We start from the raw sequence: 25,107 nt of genomic DNA, 5'->3' as shown, positions 1-25,107 counted from the left end.
CAAAAAAAGAACACAATGGCAAGCAAACCTCCTGTCCATAATAAAAACAATGTGTAAAACCCAAATGTTCTCTATAGAAGGGAAGGACTTCAAAGTTAGTACAGGGCTGTGTTGCCTACAGAGTTACATGTAATTGCTTTACTTATGACACAGAAACCTAATTCTACTTCCATGCAATTTAACAGATTTATGGAAAGCCAGATGTTAGCAATTATGGAAACTGACATTATTCATATTCTTGGTAACAGACCTGTTTGCTCTGCACAAAGCCAACTTAATCTATTACACATATCCCCAGGCACCCAAAAGGAAGAGGCACCCTATTTACATATTGCAATTGTTGTTCTCTGCTGAGCAAATGCAAAGATACTCTCCCAGGAGACTTCTGCAAATCATCAGACAAGCTCACAGTCTGACAAGAGACATTGTACAAAAATCAACGAAAGCATTTCATGCTCAAATCCATAGTCATTACAGCAGTCTTGTTTTGCTTGTTGTAAATACTAGTTTTCTGTGATTTCTTTGTGTTTCTCCTTATAAGTTTATTATTTAAATGCTCCATACTGGAATAAGACTTTTCTCAATAAGATTCCGTGGCTAAGCTTACATTAGACCTAATTTTCTTATGTTGGTATTTTCACAATTTCTGAAAGCTGTGATTACCATACTCAATTTTACTTTAAGAGAAGTCTAGCTGCACACAGTCTGTCTGATTCCTTCTTTGATTCGAGGTTGTGAGGTGACTTGGGCATGGAAAAATATACTTCAGAGATGTTTATATCAGAGGCAATCAAACCATTCCCAACTTAGCCCCAAACAATTTCCCTACTCCACCGAGAGGAAGAAAAAATGGCTCTGCAGGAATCTTAATGCCATAAAAACTGTAACAGTGCTTGCCTTAGGAGCAGAAGCTGGTATAGGTTCATTTCAGAGCTCAACAAAAACACCTTTCTCAAAGGTGAGTAGTGGGCCAAGAAAATGAACTGTTTGATTATCCCATATTTCTCCTTCTTGAATAACTTTTGCAGCATATCAGATTCAAAACAGGTGGTGTGTCAGAAAAGGAAATGTAACCCGGAGTTTGAACATCCAGCTGTGTAGGTTCTGACTTGGAAACCATTACCAGACGTTAGTGGCTCAGAAATGAGAACAGAGCTAGGGGGGTTATTAGTAATAGACAGGATGGAGCACAGGTGCCTCCCCAGAGCTACAGTGGTATTACTTCTTTATGATGGCAGAAAGATAATGGGAAAAGGAACATATAGTGCACATCAGCAGAAAAATTCTGATAAAATGCAGAGAAGGACAAGGGCCCCTGCAACTTGCAAAACAAAGGGCTTACAGAACATTAAGCTGCACAGCTAACTCCAGGACCAGAATAAGACTTCCTAGCTATATGATCTTGTATTCTGCCTTTCCACACTTAGCTGGAAGCTCTGTTTTAGAGCACAGACTATTAAGAATGAGGCTGACATATATAACACATTGGAAGGTATCACCAAGCACAGTGAGGGACTCAGATCACCTGTCACAGAGCATGTCACATAGCTAGAGGAAAAAAAATGGGAAATGCCTTCATTATTGGCCATAGTATATGTCATTGGAAGATTTAAATGTTCATCCAGGGTCACCTTTTCAGTCTCTGCCTTAGCCCTACTGAAAAGACTCTTTCAATAAAGGAAACAATATGATCTGCACTAGCTATCCCTCCATATAGTCCCTTAATCCTGATCTTAATTCTTGGTGCCAACAGCTAGAAGATGACTCTAATTATTCACTACGATTGTCTTCTGCATGTGTGCAAGCTTCCATGGAACTTGTCTTCCTCAGCCAGCTTCTGAGGGTCCTCCTGACAGTTTATAGCAAAACCATCCCCTAGATTCAGCAAGTATTGAAACATTGGCATGAAAATTTGATCAGAGAGCTTTCCTAAACTTCCTGAGGTTTAGTAATCCCTTAACCCTCCTCTCACCTTTTCATTCATTCATTCTCGGTTGCTAAGAGTCTATAGCTAATTATTCAATTCACCAAGCTTATCAATTATCAAGTTCCTACTTAGGGAAGGAGATACACTGAGAAAGAGAGATATATACAGTCTCATAGGTAAAGATGTTAGTGCCTCTTATTTTCAAATTTCCATCATTCCTAAAATCTTAACTCTTATCTGTCTTCTTCCTCCCCATAGAGGGGAGGTGGCATGCTCAGAAAAAGCTTACTTTGAGAAAGTGAGTCCCTTGCCTCAGCCCCACTCTGAAATTTACTTGTTGTATGACTCTGGAAGATGTTTTACTCTGAGGTTCAGCCATCCTGTGCAAAATGCAGATACAAATGTATGTCAGGTAGTTTGATACTTTGGTTAAACACAATAAAGCACTATCCTACAACGATTATAAGAGGCTGAGCTTCCACTGTTGTCTCTTTGTCACTTAAAGTTTATCTCTTCCTATGAGACCCGTTCTCCCATCTCCCAAAGTTAAATTCAGTCTGTACTTGACTCTATATCTCTTAGTACACAGCAAGCACATTCTTTCCTCTTGTTATCAACGTATTTGACTAGAATTCTGAAGTCTCACACAAACTCATGAGTTTGGGTTTGTCTACCAGCCAGCAAGTTCCAGAAATGTCAAAACCCAAGTTCTCTGTGACCTTTTCTCTACAAACCTTGTGCTATGATTAAGGGATGGGCACACTTTTCTGACACTCCATAAACTAGCTGTAGTTGTCAGGTATGTTTATTTACAGAATATGTAGATCTAGGCATTTTACTGCAGATGGAGGAAAGAGCTCTTCCAGGTAGGAAAGCAAGAATTGGTGGAGACAGATAGCATTCTAAGATACCCAGTTCACTGTTGTCTCATGTGGACAAGTCTGACCTCTGTACATAGTGATGAAATTTGATTAAACTAAATGCAATTCTGACCAGTGAATAGAATGAATAGAAAATCTATTAACATTTAAATACTTCATATCTGAAAATAATTTTAAATTTTCCAGAAGTTACCATATCAGTGCCAAATGTATTAGATTTGTGTGTTTTATCATATCTGTTCATAAGTGGAAGGTAAGTTATTTTCTGTTATAAATTCAGCCTGACATACACTCAACACCCAGCCAGAGAAAAAGTTCACCATAATAGTCATTGTATCATCTAGAATCTTTACCAAAATTTCACTTTTTATGGCAAAGACTTATTCTTTCCTGAATTCCAGTTTCAAACTGCATTATGCTTCACACTTTCACATTCTTTCTTCTCTCTGTACCCACTCAGCTTGCTAAGACCCAGCTGTCTCTTATCTGTGTGTCTGTCAGAGCATGTTCTTGAGAGTCTTTTATCTACTAAGAAATGCATAAATAATTGTTCTACTTGAATGTGGTTGAGTTGCATGGACAAGAACCCTGGTAGTCATTTCTCATATAACATGTATAACACACACACACACATATATTTATGTATATATATATATATATATATATATATATGTTATATGACATATATAACTCATGTATATAGTGCCAACAGTTGGGAGACTGAGGCAGGGGAACTACAGTTAGTATTATGATAGCCTAGGATGCACAGGAAGACTGCTTCTTAAAGGAAAACCAGTAACAATAAAAACAAATAAGATGGTTCAGCAGTCTCCTTGCACATTCAACATTGAGTGAAACAATTCCAGTCTCTTCTTGGGTATTTGCAAGCAAGTGTCAGAGAAGGCATGTTTTTCTTGTCTATATTTTGTCTGCATCAAAGTAACCTTTAATGGAAATACATGCAGGGAACCAGCCAAGTTGAACTCAAACTAATCCCTGATCTAACAGATCATTCTTTGAAGCATGCTGCCAGATAAGGGATTATTTCCGTTCTTTCCTGTGTCAATAAAATGTCTTAGATACAGAATGGTACAAAGTCACTTAGAAAGATTGTCTTGTAATTTATACAGGAGGTAAAGGACATAAAAAATCACTAGTTGTGGTTTTCTTAAGGCTGGTCTCAATCTGACTAATAAGAGGACTAGTCTAGTGTGGCCACCTATTCAAAGTCTGCTGTTGTTCCCTCCAAAAGTTCACTGTGGTCATTAACTTTTGGTGAGCAGTCAAGACTCTTCTAAAATTTTCGCCCTAGTGGAATATTTAGTACACTGTTCAAAGACAGGAATTTGGAATGGCATCCCAAGGGAAGTAATTGGTGAAAAGTCTGGCAAGGATATAGGTAAAATCTTAAACATCTTCTGGCGTTTTGCTTGGAGGATTTCATCTCTTAAGCTTATTTTTTTCTCTATTTATATTTCTTCTCTTGTAGAGCTCTAATCATCCTATTTGATAAAACAGCTCTTGGAGTGCCTTTTGTATTGAAAGGGATATTGAATGGAAAGACCTAGAAGGCTTTACTAAAAAAAAAAAAAGGGAAATTTAGGCACAAAGGTGGATATTTTATCCTACTTTGTAGGCATTTTGGGAAACTAATTTCAGTTTTTTTATTTTTTTATTAGATACTTTCTTTATTTACATGTCATATGATATCTCCTTTCCCAGTTTCTCCTCTGGAAAAAAAAATAAAAATAAAAAACCAAAACCAAAACAAAGCCCCTGTTCCTTCCCCTCTCTCCCTGCTCACCAAACCACCCTCTCCCACTTCCTGGCCCTGGCATTCCCCTACACTGGGGCATAGAACCTTCACAGGGCCAAGGGCCTCTTCTCCCATTGATGACTGACATGGCCATCCTCTACTATACATATGCTGCAGGAGCCATTAGTCCCACCATGTGTACTCTTTGGTTGGTGATTTAGTCCATGGGAGCTCTGAGGGTACTAGTTAGTTCATATTGTTGTTCGTCCTAAGGGGCTACAAACCCTTAGGCTCCTTGGGTCCTTTCTCTAGCTGCTTCATTGGGGACCCTGTAGTCAGTTCAATGGATGGCTGTGAGCCTCTACTACTGTATTAGCTGGGTACTGTCAGAGCCTCTCAGGAGACAGCTATATCAGGCTTCTGTCAGCCAGCACTTGCTGGCATCCACAATAATGTCTGGATTTGATGATTGAATATGGGAAAGATCCCCATGTGGGGCAGTCTCTGGATTGTCCTTCCTTTAGTCTCTGCTCCATAGTTTGTCTCTGTAACTCCTTAGATGGGTATTTTATTTCCCCTTTTAAGAAGGAATGAAGTATCCACACTTTGGTCTTCCTTCTTCTTGAGTTTCTTGTGGTTTGTGGATTGTATTTTGTGTATTCCAAGTTTCTGGGCTAATATCCACTGATCAGAGATTGCATACCATGTGTGTTCTTTTGTGATTGGGTTACCTCACTCAGGATGATATTCTCCAGGTCCATCCATTTCCCTAAGAATTTCATAAATTCATTGTTTTTAATAGCTGAGTAGTACTCCATCGTGTAGATGTACCACATTTTCTGTATCCATTCCTCTGTTGAGGGACATCTAGGTTGTTTCCAGTTTCTGGCTGTTATAAATAAGGCTACTAATGAACATAGTGAACAGAATACTAATGGCTAAATCTCAATAAGATCAATAATTGATAAATGAGATATCATGAAATTGCAAAGTTTCTATAAGGCAAAGAACACTGTCAATGGGACAAAATGGCAGCTTACAGTTTGAGGAAGGATCTTTACCAATTCTCTATCTGATAGAAAGCTAATATCCAAAATTTACAAATAATTCAAGAAGTTAGACACCAATAAACCAAACAACCCAATAAAAAACAGGATACAGAGCTAAACAGAGAATTCTCAACAGAGGAATCTCAAATGGCCGAGAATCACTTTAACGACCCCGATGAAGGAGTTAGAGAGAGTGCTGAAGGAGCTGAAGGGGTTTGCAACCCCCATAGAAGAACAACAATATCAACCAACCAGATTCCTCCAGAGCTCCCAGGGATGAAACCACCAACCAAAGAGTACACATGGAGATACCCATGGCTCCAGCTGGACATGTAGCAGAGGATGTAGCCCTTTATCTGGCATCAGTGGGAGGAGAGGCCTTGGTCCTGTGAAGGCTTGATGCCCCTGTGTAGGGGAATGCCAGAGCGGTGAGGTGGGAGTGGTGGGTACATGGGAGAGCACTGTCATAGAAGCATGGGGAGGGGAGATGGGATAGAGGGTTTGAGGAGGGAAAACTAGGAAAGGGGATAACATTTGAAATGTAAATAAATAAAATATCCAATTAAAAAAAAGAAAAATGTTTAAAGTCCTTAGTCACCAGGGAAATGTAAATCAATACATCTCTCAGGTTCCATCTTACCACCCATCAGAATGGTTTAGATAAAAATTTCAAGAGATAGCACATGCTGGCAAGGATATGGAAAAAGGAAAACACTTCATTGCTGGTGGTAGTGCAAACTTATACATCACTTTGTAAATCAATTTGGTGGTCTCTCAGAAAACTGGAAATAGTTTTACCTCAAGACCCAGTTGTACCACTCCTGCTCATATACCCCAGGAAATATCTTAATCAAGCCAATTACCAATCAAAATTAACAATCCCATAGGGATGCAATCCCATGAAAAGTGCTTTTGAGCTTATATAGCTACATGCTACATTAAAAAATAGTTACTTCTACAAAAAAAAAATCACGTTTTCACACACCATAAAATTTAAACATTGGAAGAAACATATTACAAGGAAGGTTTCAACACTCTGAACTCCCCCATCACAATACTGTCTACAGCTTCACAACCTCTTCTCTCACTTTCCACCCTCACACACATATATCAGGTGCTTCATTAGGTTTATGGTGTTACCCTCCCCCAAACACAATTAACTCCCTTTATGATGTCTCCACTCAGGCTGCTGTTGTGTTTTTCCAGGAAACACAGTTTCCTTTGGCATACACTTTACCTCACCTTCGTTCTCATTCTTCAAAAGAAAAACCATGATACCTCCACTTGCTCCAATACCACACTCTTCAAAATATTATACACCTGGCTAGCCCACACTGTGACCTCCTCCACTCTCTGCCTACCCTCTTTTCCTGCCACTCAGACTTCAAGAAGGACCCAATAGTAAATGGTGACTTTTTTTTTTCTTTTGGCAGTTCTGCTCTATTTGATCTGAGTAGTGCATTTTAAGATTCAATGCTCATAAAACCACAGGTAAAGTTTTCCCAGCAGCAGGAGTAACTTCAGACTAAAACAAACAATTCAAGATTCATCCTAAGGAAGTTGTAGATGCTGGTGTCTGAATTGCTACTTAGACGTGATCCTGGCCTCCAATGTATTTACAGAAGCTTCAATAATGAGGTGATTGTTCATACTGAGTCTCAAGAGGCAAGGAGCTGACAACTGCATAGGATTTGACACCAAGGATTATTTAGGAACTGAGAACAGAAGGCAGAAGAATCTCCATGGAGAAAGGTTACAGGATCTCCAGTCAGAAAATACCTAGGAATTGAATCCGAATGGCAGCTGAAATGTTGATGCTGGGACCTGTCATTTTCACAGTGGTAGTAACACTGTCAAAAGACAGCATCTTTCTGAGATCCCAGGGAAAATCTTGGCTAATGTTCTCTATAAGATGTAAACACAGATGTACATGCACACTTATTTAGTGTTCCAGGATCCTCTGGAGTTTTTCAATGAAAACTCATCACAGTGGTTTGCAGACACGAGTGGGCATCATTGTTAGCCAAGCAGGTCTCATCAAAACCCTAATCACAGAGGGTTGGGAGGGGTAGAGGGGTTTAAATTTACATTCCTAAGAACCTCAAGTGAAGGTGAGCAGTGCTGCCTGGAGGGTCCCAGGTCCAGAATCGCTACCATAATCTATACAGTACATTTGCAATATGGAAATTAAGTCTTCAATGTGCTCAGTTACTCTGCATGTCCTCTCACACATATGCCTTATGATCCCCACTTCTGCAGCCCTTGAGGTGATTAAGTAGGGCTGGTGGCCAGGCTACAGGTCCCTCTCTCTGTATAAGGACATGCCCAGCAAGCACCTGGAATTCCTCTTCATGCAAATGAAGCACTCACAACTCCTCAGCCCCAGTCTTCTCCATAAATGAATCCCCTGATAGGTTATCCATTTCCAAGTGTTTACGTCTAAAGACTTCAAAATATGAGCAACATTTATGGACTCAGTAGTTTTTGTCTGTCAGTCTATCTGTCTGTGTATGAAAAACCAATAATCAAGGTATTAATTAAGAGGTGGTAGGTGGTAGGTGGTATCATGTGAAGCTGGATGGAAATGCAAAAGAGTAGATATGATGTAAAGACAGAACTCATGTATGAAATTCTCAAAAATAAAATAAATTAAAAACTGCCTAGGAAATAAGCAAAATTTAAGGCCAAATAAATTCAGGACATTCATAATGCATAGGAAAGACTCCATTTAGTTGTTCATTAAATGGTCATTATGCAAAGCACTTTCTAACAGAATTATTCTGAGCATAAATGAATCAGGAAATAAAATATCTTACAACATTAAATAGTATATAGATTTTGGATATTATTAATAGATTTTTATATTTTATCCCGTGAGTCTAAGTGTTCACATGCTATCTGGTATTACTGTTCTTTGGTCTACACTGATTTCTTTCTCTCCTAATTTCCTCCATATTTTATAATGCCAGCCATATCATTTTACAGTGAACTATGGTTTGTATAGGAAAGCCACTATTTGCTTCATATGTGATTTTTGTTTGTTTGCTTTCTTGCTTGTTTGTTCATTTTTAAACTTCCAAGTATTAATATTCCTAAGGTATGAATCCTCTGCATCATCTATTTCACCAATTTAATACTGCCTTATAGATATTATTTAATCATGTGTGTATGCATATGCATGCATGCATTTGTGTGTCTGTATGTATTTATGTATATGCTCACCAACATCCCAATTGCTCCTCTATTTTTATTGATGTAGTTGCCATTTGGTAAGAACTGACCTCCAGGCTACCCATATCCTTTGTAATGCTTTATCATCATTGCTAATTACTGAGACTATTAGGAAGATGTTTCAACATGGAAACCAGCACCATATCTGTACTAAACAGTATCAGGGATGGTGGCACAGTTTGAGTCTTAAGTGACTCCCAAAGCTCATGTGTTGAAGGCTTGGACCACAATGCAAGAATGTTTCTGGTTAAGACCTTTAAAAAGTGACTGGATCCTCAGTGATCTAATCTCGTGAATGGGTTATTTTATTTCTGGATTCTGACCCCAGTAGTTCAGTACAGGAGAACTGGATGTGGGACGTAGACAACTGACGGATATACATTGCTTCTGCCATTTTTTACCCCTCTCCTTTTTATTTGCTTCCTGGACACCATGAGATGAGCCGTTTTCTCCATCACATGATCCACACCATGACACTCTGCCTTGCTGTGGAACTAAAGTCAATGGAGTTGGCCCAACAATGGATCAAAACCTCTAAAAATATCCTTTTTGTATGTATGTTGCAGCAACATAAAGGTGAATAACACAGTATCTAACAGGATAGGCCTGATAAGTATTTTGATATCCTATTAGAATTCCACCAAAAACCTGGTTTTAGTTCCAAAGTTCAACAACATTCAGGATTACAGTTAGCCCCTTTGTCCAGATGACTGCTGAGCCTTGGGTATAACAGACTCTGAAGCACTGTTATGTATAAATTGCTTATCACTGAAACGAAGGCAAGCATTTGTCTTCAGAAGTCTCCACAACACATCCTGTCTACTTGTCATGCTTAATATGCTTATACACATGAGCCTGGACTTGTAAGACAATATCAAGTTTCCAGCCTGGCCTGTGTAGAGTTCATTCTTATTTAACTCACCAGATGCAGCCAACTCTGCTCAGAGATCTTTTGAGGATGCACATATAGCCACAAAGAAATAGGAAACATGTTCTCAACCTCTGTATCTGGGTCCTGGAAATGTTGATCCATCACAAATCTACCTTTACCCACTTGGTCTCTTGGTCCACCTGAATATATGTGTTATATCTAACATGCATGGAAATGTTACAGCACCTCTGGAACAACTGACAAAGGTGGTAACAAGGATATTTAATAAGAAATTCCATCAGAACCTTGCCAGGTTGTTTTGTTATTTATTGTTACTTTGTATAGTGATAAAAGTTAACAATACACAACTAACACTTCATTGTGTAAAAACACTATTTTAATGACTTCTAATAATAAATAACACTTTGCTCTTCATTACATAGTGGCAGCTGCCCATGTTGCTGTACTGTGCTCCCAGAGAGCAGAGCACAGTGGGATGCCTGCTTCACTCTGCTGTGTGCTGTGAAGAAGGTTGTAACAGGAGGATGGCAGCTGCCCAGTACTGGGAGAGTATCTGTATCTTCCTCCAGTGTACCTCAACAAAATGATTTTCTTGGATTTTGAAATTATTTTTATCATTTACTATAAGGCTTTCTAAAATGATTTAACTTATTACAGATATACAGAACATACGAAAAATAGTGTAGAGATGAAAAACTAATTAATAACACAAGACTTACATAGAAAATTGTTATAAGTAAATAGTTGTGGGTCTACACAGATGGAACAGCTTTTTAAAAAGTATTCTCATTAATGGAGGAAATCTGTGTTGGCGGCTTTATGTGATAACTGAGCTCTTCTATCTAGACACTTGGAGATGTTTTTAAGATCACAGTAGTCCAGGTCCCACAGAAGACCAACTGACAGTGGTTCTCCTGATTATACTGTTAGATCACAAGAACATTTAAATGCACATGAGATCTCCTATAAACTGAATTTAGAAATTTTAGGTTTGGGGAGTAAGATTTGATTGGGACATTGGACAGTAGAAACTGGTGTTCAAGAAAATAAGAGAGAAATATGTAAGCAAAGGTTAATGTCTGAGGAATAATGGTATAAGAGCTTGCACAGGCTTCAGTATATGTACAAAATATGAAAAGTGTCAAAGGAAAATAAAGGTCCATATGCAGGACTGAGAACAAGTTGACAGAATAACATGGAGGGAGAAGGGAAGTTGATCTTTTAAAATATCTAAAGAACTATTTACCCTTTCTGTCTGTCATCACTAAGTATGCAGTGTTTCACCTAATTTCTTGATAACATAGACCACTGTGCATGCATAGAAAAGCAGTTTGGAGACTCAGGAAGTGTTTCAGCAATACAATGTCTACCCTACAAACATGAGAAACTGAGTTTATATCACTAGCATACATGTAAAATTCATCATAGTGATACATGTCCATAACCCAATGCCAGATCGAGGCAGAGATAGAAGGACCCTTGAAGCTCATTGGCCAACTAGAGAGTTGCATTGCTCTGGGTTTAGTGAAAAATCCTGTCTTAATAGTAAGATAAAACTGATCACAGAAGAAAGGCAAACATTAATGTCTTTCCTCTGCATACCTGCATAGACACATGCACACACCTGCACATCCACATGCATGCATCCACACTTCTACCATGAACATACACATGTACATCTCCACACTTGCACATACACATGCATATACCCACATCTCCTTACTTACACTTCATGCAAAAATGCACATAAATGTACACACACACACACACACATACACACACACAAACACAAACACAGCTGCTTACAACTTCAACATTGGCACTGAGAATCACAGACTCCTAATAATTCATCAAGACAGAGTACCATATCGGCCACTGGAACCCTCTGATAATATTCAGCACAAGGTATTTATGTGTCCAGTCTCTTGGCAGCATTGTACAAATAACAAAACACAGGATAATTACTATCAATGAGTCTCTTGTGTGTGAGGACTCTGCCTCTGTTTTGCCTGGTACCTCTCATTTCTTGGATCACATGATCTACTTTAGGAAAAAGAGGCAAATCTTGAATATTTTTATAGATAAAAATACATCTTGTGCGAGTGCTATTCTTTATTGTGTCAACACTGTAGAGTTTCTGATGAAGTGAATATAACAGGTGTTATTATCACCATCTGACAAAACGGTTTAGAATGATGAGGCTGTTCTAAAAGCCTTTAATGGCCACATTTTTAGATTCTAATGTTTATACTTCTACCACTGTCTGGGAGGAAAAGCATAGCCAAGTCAATTTTGCTAAGCCACCTTTTCATTTTAAATGTTGTTTTAGAAATAGCCTACTCTTTTAAATGTAAGCATTGGTGGATTATGCTGTTTAGGACTCATCTAGGTATGATAGTTTTCACTGCCGCTAAGCTCTATTGTTATGATTCCAAGTTTTCAGTTCAAAAATCCCTTAAGAATAGACAGACACCTCTACTTGTTCTCAGATATATCCCCAGAAGGTGTGAGGCAGTGTGGGTGCATGGGGGCGCTCATTGAATTTCTTTTCAGAAATGTCTCAGGTGGTTTTACAGAATCTAACATCTTTTGCCTTGCGGAACAATCCATAGACTTTGCTATGTCAAGTCAAATGGAAAATACACATGACCTCATATTTTGAATGTCTGTTCTTTCAATCACTAGACACATCTGTACTGAATACAGCATTTTTTTTTCTAGAGGAAGCAAGTACAGGATTGAAAGAGAAACAAGGTCTCAGTCTTCTAAGAACATGTATATTTTTTAAACAAGAGACTATTAGAAATATGTTTGTACATGTGCTAAAGAGTATGTAAGATACAAATGTATAATATGACAAAGTACTTGGGTAAGATCTAATACAGAGTATTTAATAATAGTCAAACTGTGTCTGCCTACAGAAGATTTAAGGAGACAGCTATGCCAAGTGCCAGAGAGGACAGGAAGGACACATACCACGAAACTCACTGTCATGCTCAAAGTCTGTAAGAAGCAAACAGGCTAGCACACAGAGGAGATGAAGCAAGAAAGCAGCCAGGGACACTACCACCTAAGAGCTTGGGAGCCATGAGAAAGTTAGAAAGTTGCTCACAAAGAATAGCAGCAAATAAAAGGTTAACATAAAAAACATTATATGCATGTGTCAGTTCAAAGTTCACAATTTCAAACAGATGTTCAGTCTCATCCTGAAAAGTATTATTATTCCTTTTATGCATAGCCAGATGAGGGATCAGACAGTAGACATGTCTAAGAGTTTGAATTGAGGCTACACTTCCTAATTCTAAATCTAGAGCTATTCTCACTTGTTAGCAGTGTCTCCAATTGCCAAAACTTCATCCCTTTGCCATGCTTTTACAGAGAAAAAACTAAACACCCTTAGCACATGGAGCCATCTTTTTTTTCCTCTGAATACTCTACTCTGATATAAAATTCTCACCATGCCACCCTCTAAAACTTTTGGCCTAGTATCTAACTTGTAGGAGAAGAACATTTGAAAACAGATTAATTTAGCCAGTGAGTGGTCACATGGAGTTGCAAAGCAATTCAACCCCAGGTGCAGGTGTTTCTGAGAGCTGCTTACCAATGCAGGACTCCCCGGACAGTGAATAGGTCCCATCGTCATGGAAACCGCTTCTGCACTCACAGTGGTACCACCCTGGCAGGTTAACACAGCGGGAGTGGTTGTGGCACTCAACGAATCCCTCTGCACATTCATCAATATCTGCCTCAGAGAAAAACACAAGCCCACCGGGGACATTAGTGTCTTTTTACACTAGCCTTTCAATAAATACCTCAAACATGCTCATATCAACATATGTCAACATATCAATTACAGCTGATGTATCATCTAAAATAAAAGTCACAGAAAAATCTAAATGTAACACTCCAGAATCCAAAGTTTGTTGAAAGCTTCACTCACCAGTACCTTTTCTCATAAATTATGAGTAAACACCCATAGTCCTTGAGCCATTTATACTTGCACATTCTGGGTGACCATCTGAATAACTAAAATCTGAACTGACAACACAGGCTCTTGGATAAACAGCTGATCTCTGACTCAGTGCTTCTAAATCAGTAATTCTAGAAATTATTGTGTGTTCATTGAAAATATTTAAGAACAGGTGAGTTCATGGAATCCCATATTATGAATGATCTGATCTTTTAGAAGTCCCTGAAATTTATGTATATGCACATGTATAATTTTACACACACACACACACACACCAAATTATAAAATGAGGGAACTTGAGAATTAGTTAGTTTAACCAACAGAGGATTATCTTTAAATACTGAGTGTTGTTCAGGGTAGCAACATACTGCTGCTACAGAGTCTAGAGGGTAAAATATCTAGAAATTTTTTACTTCCCTGACAGAGAAAGGACACACACCACTACCACTACCACCACCACCAACAACAACACCACCACTACCATGCACACATATACCAGATTACTCAAATGTATTTTACTGATAAATGCTTTCTTTTGGGAAACTTTCAACATCTCATGGACCTGTGTCTCTGGGGCAAACATGCTGATTTACTAGTATTTTTGATGAATGAAGGTCTCTTGAGCTTTGCTTATTTTCTTTCTGACCTGATTCTTCAAAACCAGCAAATACCTGAACCATACACATAAGTTTAAGCCTTGCCCCTGAGCTAACCTGGGCAGAATCTGGTTGCTGGTTGTCATGCCAGGGCTGGATCCTTTTGACACAATTCCTCCTTATAATTATTTCTTGGAAGCTAGCCACTGCTTAATAAAACTCTTCCTCTCTTTCTCCTGGCGATATCTGAACCATGGCATATATGAGCACAAATTTAATTAACACTGGAATATAAAGTGTAATAAATGAATGTACCTTGGGATTTCTTTCAATGAAGCCTGTTGAAGGTATCAGCTCAGGGCCAGTCTGCTAGCATAGTCCCCTTACTTCTTTGTAGCCTGGGTTGTGCACTGAGCTAACGACTTAGCCTGAAGTATGACACTGTTACTTCATGACAGCTGAGTAAAGAGAGAAAAGAGCTAAATCTAAGAGTTCCTAAGACTCCCCAGAACCAGTGGTGGTGGTGGTGGTGATTCACTTCCACTTTAAATTCAGTGGGAAATTTCTAGAGTCAGGATAAACTATGTGCAAACACTTTGTTGGATTCTAAACTGAAATGATTGTGAGTTTGAACAGGCTGCATTCGTTTTACATGATGCTCCAATAGGCATCTGCACATGCTCGAACCTAATACTTCTGTGGCATCTTCAGACACTCCAGTTAGATTGCTTGTGCATTTATATAAATCCCCTGAAATGAGTTCTTAATGCTTAATCTTGATTGTCACTTTCCAAATTTTTTATACGTGGAAGCTATGAGACAGACTAAAATTCCATTTTAAAAAAAAATGAAGTCAGATAGGATAGGGTCTGAATTCAAGGGGAAAGGCTCACCTCAGGCTACTGCCAACTCAATAATTTCTAAATACAAGGCAGTGGGAAGTACAAGGTGTAACCAGAAAATTGATTTTGCAGAAACGAATTCCTCGTGTTTTAGTGGAAGACAAACCTTTCCATCAGAGTAGCAAGAAGTTCTACCTCTGACATTTACGAATATCTCAGAAAAGTGGCCATGATCTCTGAGTAATGGCTGCCTTGCCAAAGTTAGTGTTTAGGGAAAGTGGAGATAAAAAGCTAAGGTGTTTCAAACAGCAAAACAATCATTTTTCTTGCCCTGCCCAGGAAAACCCTTGTCTACATTTCCTTCCCTTTCACTTTCAAGTTTAGAGGAAAAGTAATCTGAGTTTAAAAATAACCTCCCAAATCCCTGTGTGGTAACACATGCCTTTAATCCCAGCACTCAGTAGGCAAATTCTGGGGAATATATGTCTAAGGCCAGTCAGGTCTTCACAATGAGTTTCAGGACAGCCAAGGCAACATAGTAAGACCCCGATTTGATCAGGAGGATGATGAAGATGATGGTGGTAGTGGTGGTGGTGGTGGTGATTGACTTCCACTTTAAATTCAGTGGGAAATTTCTAGAGTCAGGATAAACTATGTGCAAACACTTTGTTGGATTCTAAAATGAAATGATGTTAGTCTCAGGTTTTTAAAGCCCTAGAAGAGTCAAGTTATCTATGGATACAGGTGACCTAGTAGGCATTGATTGTCAACTTGATTCAGTCTAGAGTCTTTCACCAGAGAAGAGACTTCCCAAATCCTATTGGGACTATCTTGATTATTAATTAGTACAGGCAGAATCATCCCTAGGCATGTAGTCCTAGGCTGCATAAGAAAGCTACCTAACAGAATCCCAACAGTAAGCCAAGGAGCTTTCTTCTATTGGTTTTTGCTTCAGATTCAAGCCTGACAGTTCTCAATGGTAGACTATTACCTGAAAGTATAAGCAACAAGAATCCTGTTCCTCCCCTAGTGGCTTTTGGTTAGAGTGTTTCATCAGAGTGCCAGAATGTAAACCAGGACAAACATGGACTCTCACAGCAGGGAGGATGCTCAGCAAAATGCTGCAACTCCCCACCTAGAACCCTGGAGAGCCTCTGGCTTCCTCTGGAAATGAGAAAGACAATGACAACCTTCTCGTCCTGTAGTTCACTCCCCACAGCAGATGCTGGGAGCCTGCAAAGAATAACTACAGATCATGCACAAGTACAGGGTAGTAAGGCTGCATCTTTACAGTCTCAGAAAAAAAAAAGAGTTGCATTAAAACCAGAAATCCATTCTATCTGCACCCTTGCTACAAGTCTGGGGTACGCATGTATGCCATGCTTACAATGCCAGTTATCCCTTCTGTGAATTAACAACATTGCTCAATGCAGCCACCACAGGTCCAAATATAGAAAACACTCTGAGGGGTATCAACCATGCTGGGTCTTTACGATTTACAAATGCTAGTTCCTCCCAGGCTGAGCCAGGACTGCCTTTGTCTGTGGAGACTTGTTTCTCCCAGTCAGCACTTTGCTGCTGGCAAACAAACAAGACAAAGGCTGTGGGAATGGGGTCCCCATGAGTTTACTGTGGAATCTAACTTTCTTGCTGGAGGACTTCTTATGAATTATAGCAAGGATAGCTGGCTGTCAGCATGTCAGTCATCCTAAAGGAAACAGACACTTTATTTCCACTAGCAAGACCCAGGATTTTCTCTAAATCTCAGTTTAATCCAGCATAGATCTGAAAAGGTGAGAAAGGGGTTAACAAAACCAGCAGAAGCTGTATGATATTTGAGGCAAGAACTCATGGTATTTATATCTATGTGAGCTACACAAACTAACATTACTGTCCAGGGTGCTTTGCTGAGCCTTGGTGAAAAATGGAGTTTTGTCTGAGTCTGCTCAGTCACAATGTCATCATCATCATTTTAATGAGCCCAGAAAGGATGTTTTATGCAAAGACAATGCATTTTTCAATTCTCTGAATATTATAAGAGAAAAATCTGTAAAAATTATTTTAGTATTGTAGCAGATGCAGAATTGAATGTAGCATGATTACTAAAATCTAGAAGTTCACAGCTAAGAAAGAGAAACTATGTCCAGGATTTCTTCAATGCTCAACCAGTATCACCTCTAGTTCCTTCCTTCCCTAGTGGCTCAGGGTCTCTGGACATATACAGAGTACTACATCATGCTCTAACAAACATTTCCCTTTGCATTTGTCATTCAAATACCAATGTCCCAGGAATAGGGATAAGGAGAATTTCATTTAGGCTTACATTCATTCGTAGCAAGTAAATGATAAAATATTGGAAAGTACTTAATCAACATATGTACGAGCAAGTAAATGAGACTTATAACATTAGTACCATGAATTAAAAGACTGAGTAGGTGCTATCATACAGATTGGGAATACTATACTATTGCTGCTGTTTGTAAATTACCAGACATGAGGCAAGTCTTAAAATTAAGTACAATGGGGTTAGTTTAAGGATCATGTATTATTGAATGCTGACAGATACCATTAAGTTTCTGATTGACACCTTGGGTCTATTTCTAATCTTTACAAATTTAAAAGAAATAAGATAGGAAACAAAAAGAGCTATAAATAGTCTCAATGAACATTCTTTTTGTATTAAGGCTTTTATTGACATCAAAAGCATCTGATTATTCAAGGATCTTTTTATGTCCTAAGTGATACGTTAAATATTTGGGGGAATATATAATAGGGTGCATTTTCTATTGAAATCCCTTTGTAAATACTTGGTTCTTATGAAGTCACACTCTGTTAATCTGACTATTCTTTTCCTCCAGGTCTCTCTATTGAAATTTGTGGGTGAAAATTTATGTAGTCAATAATGTTTCTCAGAGGGGTGGAAGAGTAGGAGGGAGAGGGGAACCTGATCTGGTATTGGGTGAGCAAAAATGACTGAAGCCCCGAGGGCCAGCAGATAGAATGGAAATTGGTGACCTCAGGAAATAGGAGGTTGGGGAGACCCTCCAGAATGCACCAGAGACCTGGAAGGTGAAGAGACTCTCAGGACTCAAAGGGAGGGACCTTACATGAAATGCCTGACAGTAGGGGGAGTGAACTTATAGAGCCCACCTCCAGCCAGAAGACAGGACATCAAGTGAGGGATGAGGTTGCCATCCCACAGTCACATCTCTGACCCATAATTATTCCTGTCAGAAAGAATTACAGGGATGGAAATGGAAAGGAGACTGAGGAAAAGAAGGTCCAGCAATAGATCTAAAGTGGGATCCAGCTCAAGGGGAGGTCCCAAAGCCTAACACTATTACTGAGACTATGGAGCACTCACAAAAAGGGACCCTTTATGACTGTCCTCTGACAGACCCAACAAGCAGCTGAAAGAGTCAGAGGCAGATATTTGCAACCAACCAATAGACAGAAGCAGCTGACCCCTGTTGTTGAATTAGGGAAGGCTGAGACAAGCTGAAGAGAAGGGAGATCTTGTAGGAAGACCAGCAGTCTCAATTAATCTGGACCCCCGAGATCTCTCAAACACTGGATCATCAAACAAGCAGCCAATATGAGGCCCCCCAACACACATATAGTAGAGGACTTCTAGGTCTGTGTTCACTCAGAGATGATGCACCTAACCCTCAAGAGACTGAAGGCCCCATAGAATTTAGAGGTCAGGTAGGGTGAGGGATAGGGACATCCATGTGGAGACAAGGGGGTGGGGAGTAGGTATGGGATGTGGAACAGTCAGAGGGTGGATCGGGGCGGGGAATGAAATATGGAGTGTAAAAAATAGAAAAAAAATATAAAAGAAAATAAAGCTATAAAAATTCATAGGAAAAAAGTAATAATGTTTCTCAGAGCTTTTCTGTCTTCTTTCTTCCCTTCTTTCTCTTCTCCTCTTTCTCCTCCTCCTCCTCCCTTTCTACCTCCTCATCGTCCTTCTCCTGTTCCTTTTTCTTCTACTAGAGTCTTAACTCGGGGCCTTGTGCACTCTACCACTGACTGTAGTTTTGATCCTTAAAATCTTTTATTAAAAGGACAAGGTTATATTATTTTCATCCTACAAATCAGAAAACTAATACTAATTGTGGGAAGCTCATGGTATAGTTGTGGCTCATGCTAAAGAGCACCTCTGAACTTGTGGGTCCCAGCCTCTTTGAGAAGTGCATATCAGATATTTATATTGCAATTTATAACATTAGCAAAATTACAGTTATGAAGTAGCAACAAAAATAATGTTATGGTTGGAGGTACCACATGAGGAGCTGTATTAAAGGGTCACAGCATCAGGAAGGTCGAGAGACACTGTGCTAGTACATCGTGACTACTCAGAGTTTGCAGCACGAGACTAAGCAGTAGAGAAGTTTGTTATTCAACATAAGATTAGATGCCCAGTAGATGTTAAGCATAACACTATCTCTGCTTGAGAAGTCAGGGTTTCTAAAATGTAGGAATAAATTCTGGTAGATAAAACTAGAACATTAAAAACAAAAACAAAAACAAAAAACCACGGCTATAGCTATGACTACTGTCTTTAGAGATACATGATTTACAATTCCTACTCACCAACTATTACTTTATTACTTAAATCTTCCAAGACAGTGTTTTCTGATTTGTAGGATGAAAATAATAAAGTAGAACTTCATACTGCTACATCACACAAAATTCTTACAACATATGTTTTTATTCAATATTATCATTAAAATTCTAGGATAATATCACTGTTAAAATGTAGCAGACCAGAAAAATGGACTCTCCAAATTAAAAGAAAGAACCCTAGACCCAAAACTACAGACAAGTAAGGAATGCTTAGAGCAGGGAAGAGTCTCCCCCAGGGAAGATCCCACTAACTAATTATCCAATAACAAGTGCTCATCCCTAGAGACATATACAGAAGCAACATTATGCAGACTGGCTGGGTTGTATAGATATATTTACTAACTGACACATATATAACAACAAACACCATGAATTTGAAAGATAGTAAGGAAGGAATGTGAAATGAAGGAAACAGAAGATAGAATGGAAATTATATTACAAATTCACAGAAAGAAAGATGAAAGTATCAACCTGGAGTCAGGAAACTAGTTAGGAATAAAAAGTGATTTCTGGATCTTAAATGTGTTGTTTTTTTATCTTGAGACAATAAAATAATAAAATATTGAATCCATACTCAATAGACCCTAAAACATGCATCCTCTCAGCAATGTTAAGCAGATTTAGGAAAGTAAAGTCTGCAACATCAAATTGCTGCAAGCATGGTAAACCAAAATCCAGTGATTTTGCCAGCACTGGCACTGAGCACAGAGCTCAGAGACCCCTCAGAAGAAACAATGTTCCCCAGCTACTTTTCTGGGTTCCTGTGATTTGTCTTGGCACTGAGCACAGAGCTCAGAGACCCCCTCAGAAGAAAACAATGTTCCCCAGCTACTTTTCTGGGTTCCTGTGGTTTGTCTTAAGTACTTTATTTGTAAGTGAATCTACCCATCTGATATAAGGAATGGTATTCCAATACAGCCTATAAACATGTCTCATGGTATCCTCGAGGCTGTGTTCACCTGTTCATTCAGGGCCACTGTTGGGAAACCTTAGGGCCCACATGTTGAAAATGGTAGAACCTTTGTCTCTGACTTCCAGCATTGCTACATGGAACAAGATTATTTCTATAGACTTCAAACTGTGGTGTGATATTTGGAAGAATAGGAAGGTTCTTGCAGCAGTGCATGCCTTTTCCCAGACTTGGGAGAATAAGGCAGGCAAATCGATGTGTGTTTGAGGCTAGTGGGTCTACATAGCAATTTACAGGACATCCAGGACTACATTGAAAGATCCTGCCTCTAAACAAATCAAAGGAAACAAAGCACACTTGTGTGACAATTGATTCACTACACAGAGGAGGACTATGCCACTGTTATACCCAGCCTTTCTCAACTGTTTTAATATAGTCATTACTATATTAAAATGATAGACTTTTCACCTTAGTACTCATGCACACTCACTCTCTAAAGGAGAGCAAGAAAAACTCTCAGCACATATACAGCCAGCTCCAGGAGTAGATGTTTTGTGCTGAGAGTCAAGGAAATAAAGGGCAAACCTGAAAAGCTGCATGGTCAGATACACTCGAGTCTGAGGTCTGGTCCAGTTATTTCCTGGCTGCCATATTCTGACCAAGATATTGATCTTTTTCTGAGCTTCCATGTCCTTGGATCTATTCCACAGGGCTGAGCAGGCACTTCTTAAGAGGGTAATAATCATGTCCTTACAGGATTAGGTGCATCCTCTCCAACTGAGGCCAGACAAGGCAGTTGTCTGCTACATAGAGGGTTGGGGGGAATATCTGTGGGGGCAACCTCTCAGAGGCAAAGAGGAGGGGGAGGAAGAACTCTGTGAGGAGATATCTGGTGGGGGGAAGCATCTGGGATGTAAATAAAATAATTAATCAATGAAAATGGTGAATAAAGAAAAAAAAGAGGATAATAATCATCATTTTCCAACTCACAAGCCTACTTAGCTCCTAAGGAACTACTGTTCATATTAAGGCATACTAGTTTCTAGGTTTCAATTATTTGTATAAAATGGAAGTGTTCTGTGATATTCCATGTAAGACTTCTTGGAAAACTTAATTTCTGACAAGATGGACAAACTGTGTTCTTCATCAATTGCTATCTTACATAACTCATCACCTGAATGACTATGGAAGGCTTAAACAACCTCTTTGAACCTTAGTTGCTTCACGAACAGAATTGCTATTGAACAACAGCAACACACCATGTCTTACTTGACTCTCAAACAAAGCCAGAATAGGGGGTAGCAGACTCAGAAATGTTTCAAATGCTTATTTTCTGTAAGTTTTCAGTCGCAACATCTTTTAATCCATTAAACTAAAATCTGCTATGGATAGGAGTGCCCATGGCAAGGACTATAGTCTTTCTGCCTTTTGTCAGTCTCTTTCTTAACATTATGACATTATGCAAAACAATCAGTTTTTTCCTAATTGGACCCTTACAATTTTATCCCTGGAGCTTGCATTTGATGTATTTGTTCTTTAGACAAAACTCCTACTTTCCCATACATTTGCTCTTACTTCTTGGGACTCTGCAATGGATGGAAGAATGAATGGAATGGGATGGATAGATAGATAGATGAATAGAATTAATAAATTCTGACATATGTTTAGAATTACCTACAGATTAGTCAACCTCTGAGGCATCTTTATTTTAAAATCACACATGCACATATGCACATGTGCACACACACACACAAACACACACACACACCACCCTCACACTTTCAGTAAATTAATTTTCTTTGTGATAACTTCTCTCTTATCTCCCATCATCAATAAAATAAAGATCAAAGCCCTTCTATCTAACTGTTTATAAATCTGTCTAACCTATCTACTGTATTTGAAATCCTCTTCTACTTTATTTGAAATTGCCTTTCAACAGTTTTGGCCCTTGACTCAAATCATCAACTCAAAGTTTCAATGGGACTTTCCGTTGCTACCATATATAAAATTCCAACTTCCCCTATCCAGCTCCACCTACCTTCCCTTGCTCAAATGCATGTGTTTCTTCTTTTATGCCTATGGCCATCTAGCAAACTTCATATGTTGCATGTATTCTTGTCTGCCTTTTCTTTATTCCATGACTAGCATGCACAATCCTTGATGTAACTTGAGGATAGAATGGAACCTAGAACTTAGAGGGCAGTAATGGACATTTGCTGAAGGAAAGGAAGAAGTCTAAAAGACAAAGGGAAGAAAGCCCAAGGAAATTCATTTTTGCAATGGTGTCAGAAGTTGCCTTCTACTAATTCATTTTCTCCAGATCTACTGCCAACATCACACACTAGGGTTTTTCTTCTCTCAGACCTGGATGAGTACAGTCATAACTGGAGGATGACTTTTCAATGCTTACCTCTCTAATACATATTGACAGCATACTATTCTCAAAACATGTACCCTACAGACATTTAACTCAAACAATTGCAATTGATCAGAGATCCATTTCAGCTTAGATCAGTCATATATTCCAAGTTAATACATTAATTCTTTCATTTGTATAAAGAGCAAAGATTTAATTGAACATCATTTTTAATCCACTGTTCTACTGAACACTAGATCTCCATGAAGGTCCTTCCAGTCAAACAAGGTAATCACCTACTGATGAACCTTAAGTGACATAAAGAGCTTTTCTTTCCTGCTGTATAGACATAGAGGATGTTACCACTGTGGACATTGAAGGTCTTATAAACTGAAATTTTGCTAAAATTCTGATTTGTATTTCTTTTTGTGTCACAGTTTTCTAGTAATGACAATGATCTTCCTTATACAAATTTACCTGATCAAACATGAATAAATGATCTGAATTTTACTACTATTTGTCTGTAATGATCAAAGGCTTTTACTATAAAACTTCTCTGTGGAGTGTTGATTTAAGTACATAAATTTTACAACCAATTTAATTTCCTACAAATAATTGTGTCTAACTTAAAAGCCAAGCACCAGTTTTAATTCAAGCAATCTTTTCTCATCTCTGAATTCTATAATTTCTAACAGCTCTATTACTCCATTTAGCTCCAATATCAATTCAGTTTTATGTTATGTTGTATTTCTTGAAATTGTTTTTGTATCAAAGAGAGGTAAGCCTGAGCTTATTAATAATTCAGGATGTTTAAGGTTTCCTGACAAGCACTTTATGTTTACTACTTTATTTGATCTTCAGAATGCTTCCTGGGTAATTTGAAGTTGGACACTTAAATATGTGATTGTACTGCAGTGGCACAATATCCAAATGGTACTAGAATGTGGACTAAAGCAAGCTCTGTTTGAATCCACAGTTCACACTAATAGCCATATCCCATAGTCTCCAGCACATTTCATTTTGTCACCTCCTGTGGCGAAGGCTCATTCATTGCTAACCTAAAGGATACTCAATCCACTGTTACTGGTTTTCCAGGTAAAAGAGTTGAAAGAGGACACAGAATTTAGAGTTTTGACTCAGGAAAATTAACTGCCTATTCTAATGAAAATAAACCCTTCAGATGAAAATTCTACTTCTATAAATGGCTGACACAATTTCAATGAATAATAATAAATTACTAAAGAGAGGAAGATAAAGGAAAATAGGATTTACCTAAGAGAAATAGATAAAAGGAACCAAATACACTCCTACCCAGAAGTCACATTTATCAGGCAGAACTTGGAGGACTTACAGAAAATAAATGCTCAGATGAACAATGAAATAGCATCAACTGAGGCAAAGTAACAAAATGTGTGTACATCAGCTCAGCTGAAGGAAAAATCAAATCTATTCTATATGAGAAGTATGAGTGTTGTAACACTGAGTAAAATGCACAGTTGCTATAGCTGCCCATCTCAGGAGGGTAAAAATGTTAACCGGGATCTGAGAATATCAAGTGGAGAGCCTGGGAAGGCAGGGTAAATAGAGCTTGCAGGAAGAGAAATGAGAAGAGATATAAACTCTGAAGTCCTACACAGAGAACACAACTCAAATATTCAGTGGAATGCTAATAAAGGAACTTGAGGAAACACCCCTAACTTAGGGAAGATCCCTAAGACTAGATTAAAGGTGATAGTATTTGCTGCTGAACAAGGAGAGAAATTATGCTTGCTTCCACCAGCGAGACTAGGGAAATGTCACATTCCAATGAATAAGGCTGAATAAAGTACAATAAAATATCTGGCTACAGAAGTAGGGGATGATCACCTTGATCATTTGAGTGTTGAGATGGCTTCTCAGTCTTGTTTTCTAGCCGCAAGTGCCACCCTCTCTGTACTTAGCTCTTTTTCTCTAAAAGTGTTTTCCTCACAAAACTGGAAGGGCACAAGGACTGTAGATCTTATAGGATCAATATTATCAGCTGTTATTTGCAGAATTTAGGCTTATTTAACATTTCAGTTAAAGTCAT

General features: G+C 38.6%; 1 protein-coding gene across 3 annotated transcripts in view; it reads right to left on the bottom strand.

The window, feature by feature from the left end:
* Nell1 (neural EGFL like 1) overlaps positions 1-25,107 on the bottom strand; it is an 839,869-nt gene that overhangs the window by 21,242 nt on the left and 793,520 nt on the right. For 2 of the 3 annotated variants that reach the window (XM_031386788.1, XM_031386787.1), the window contains exon 16: positions 13,338-13,478. The exons of the other annotated variant lie outside the window; for it this stretch is intronic. In XM_031386788.1, the coding sequence (XP_031242648.1) occupies positions 13,338-13,478 (141 nt within the window). The remainder of the gene's footprint in view (positions 1-13,337; positions 13,479-25,107) is intronic. 3 annotated transcript variants of the gene reach the window in all.

This window comes from Mastomys coucha, unplaced genomic scaffold, assembly GCF_008632895.1.
Source record: "Mastomys coucha isolate ucsf_1 unplaced genomic scaffold, UCSF_Mcou_1 pScaffold21, whole genome shotgun sequence".
Lineage (NCBI taxonomy): Eukaryota > Metazoa > Chordata > Mammalia > Rodentia > Muridae > Mastomys > Mastomys coucha.
This window is presented reverse-complemented; position numbering and strand designations above follow the sequence as displayed.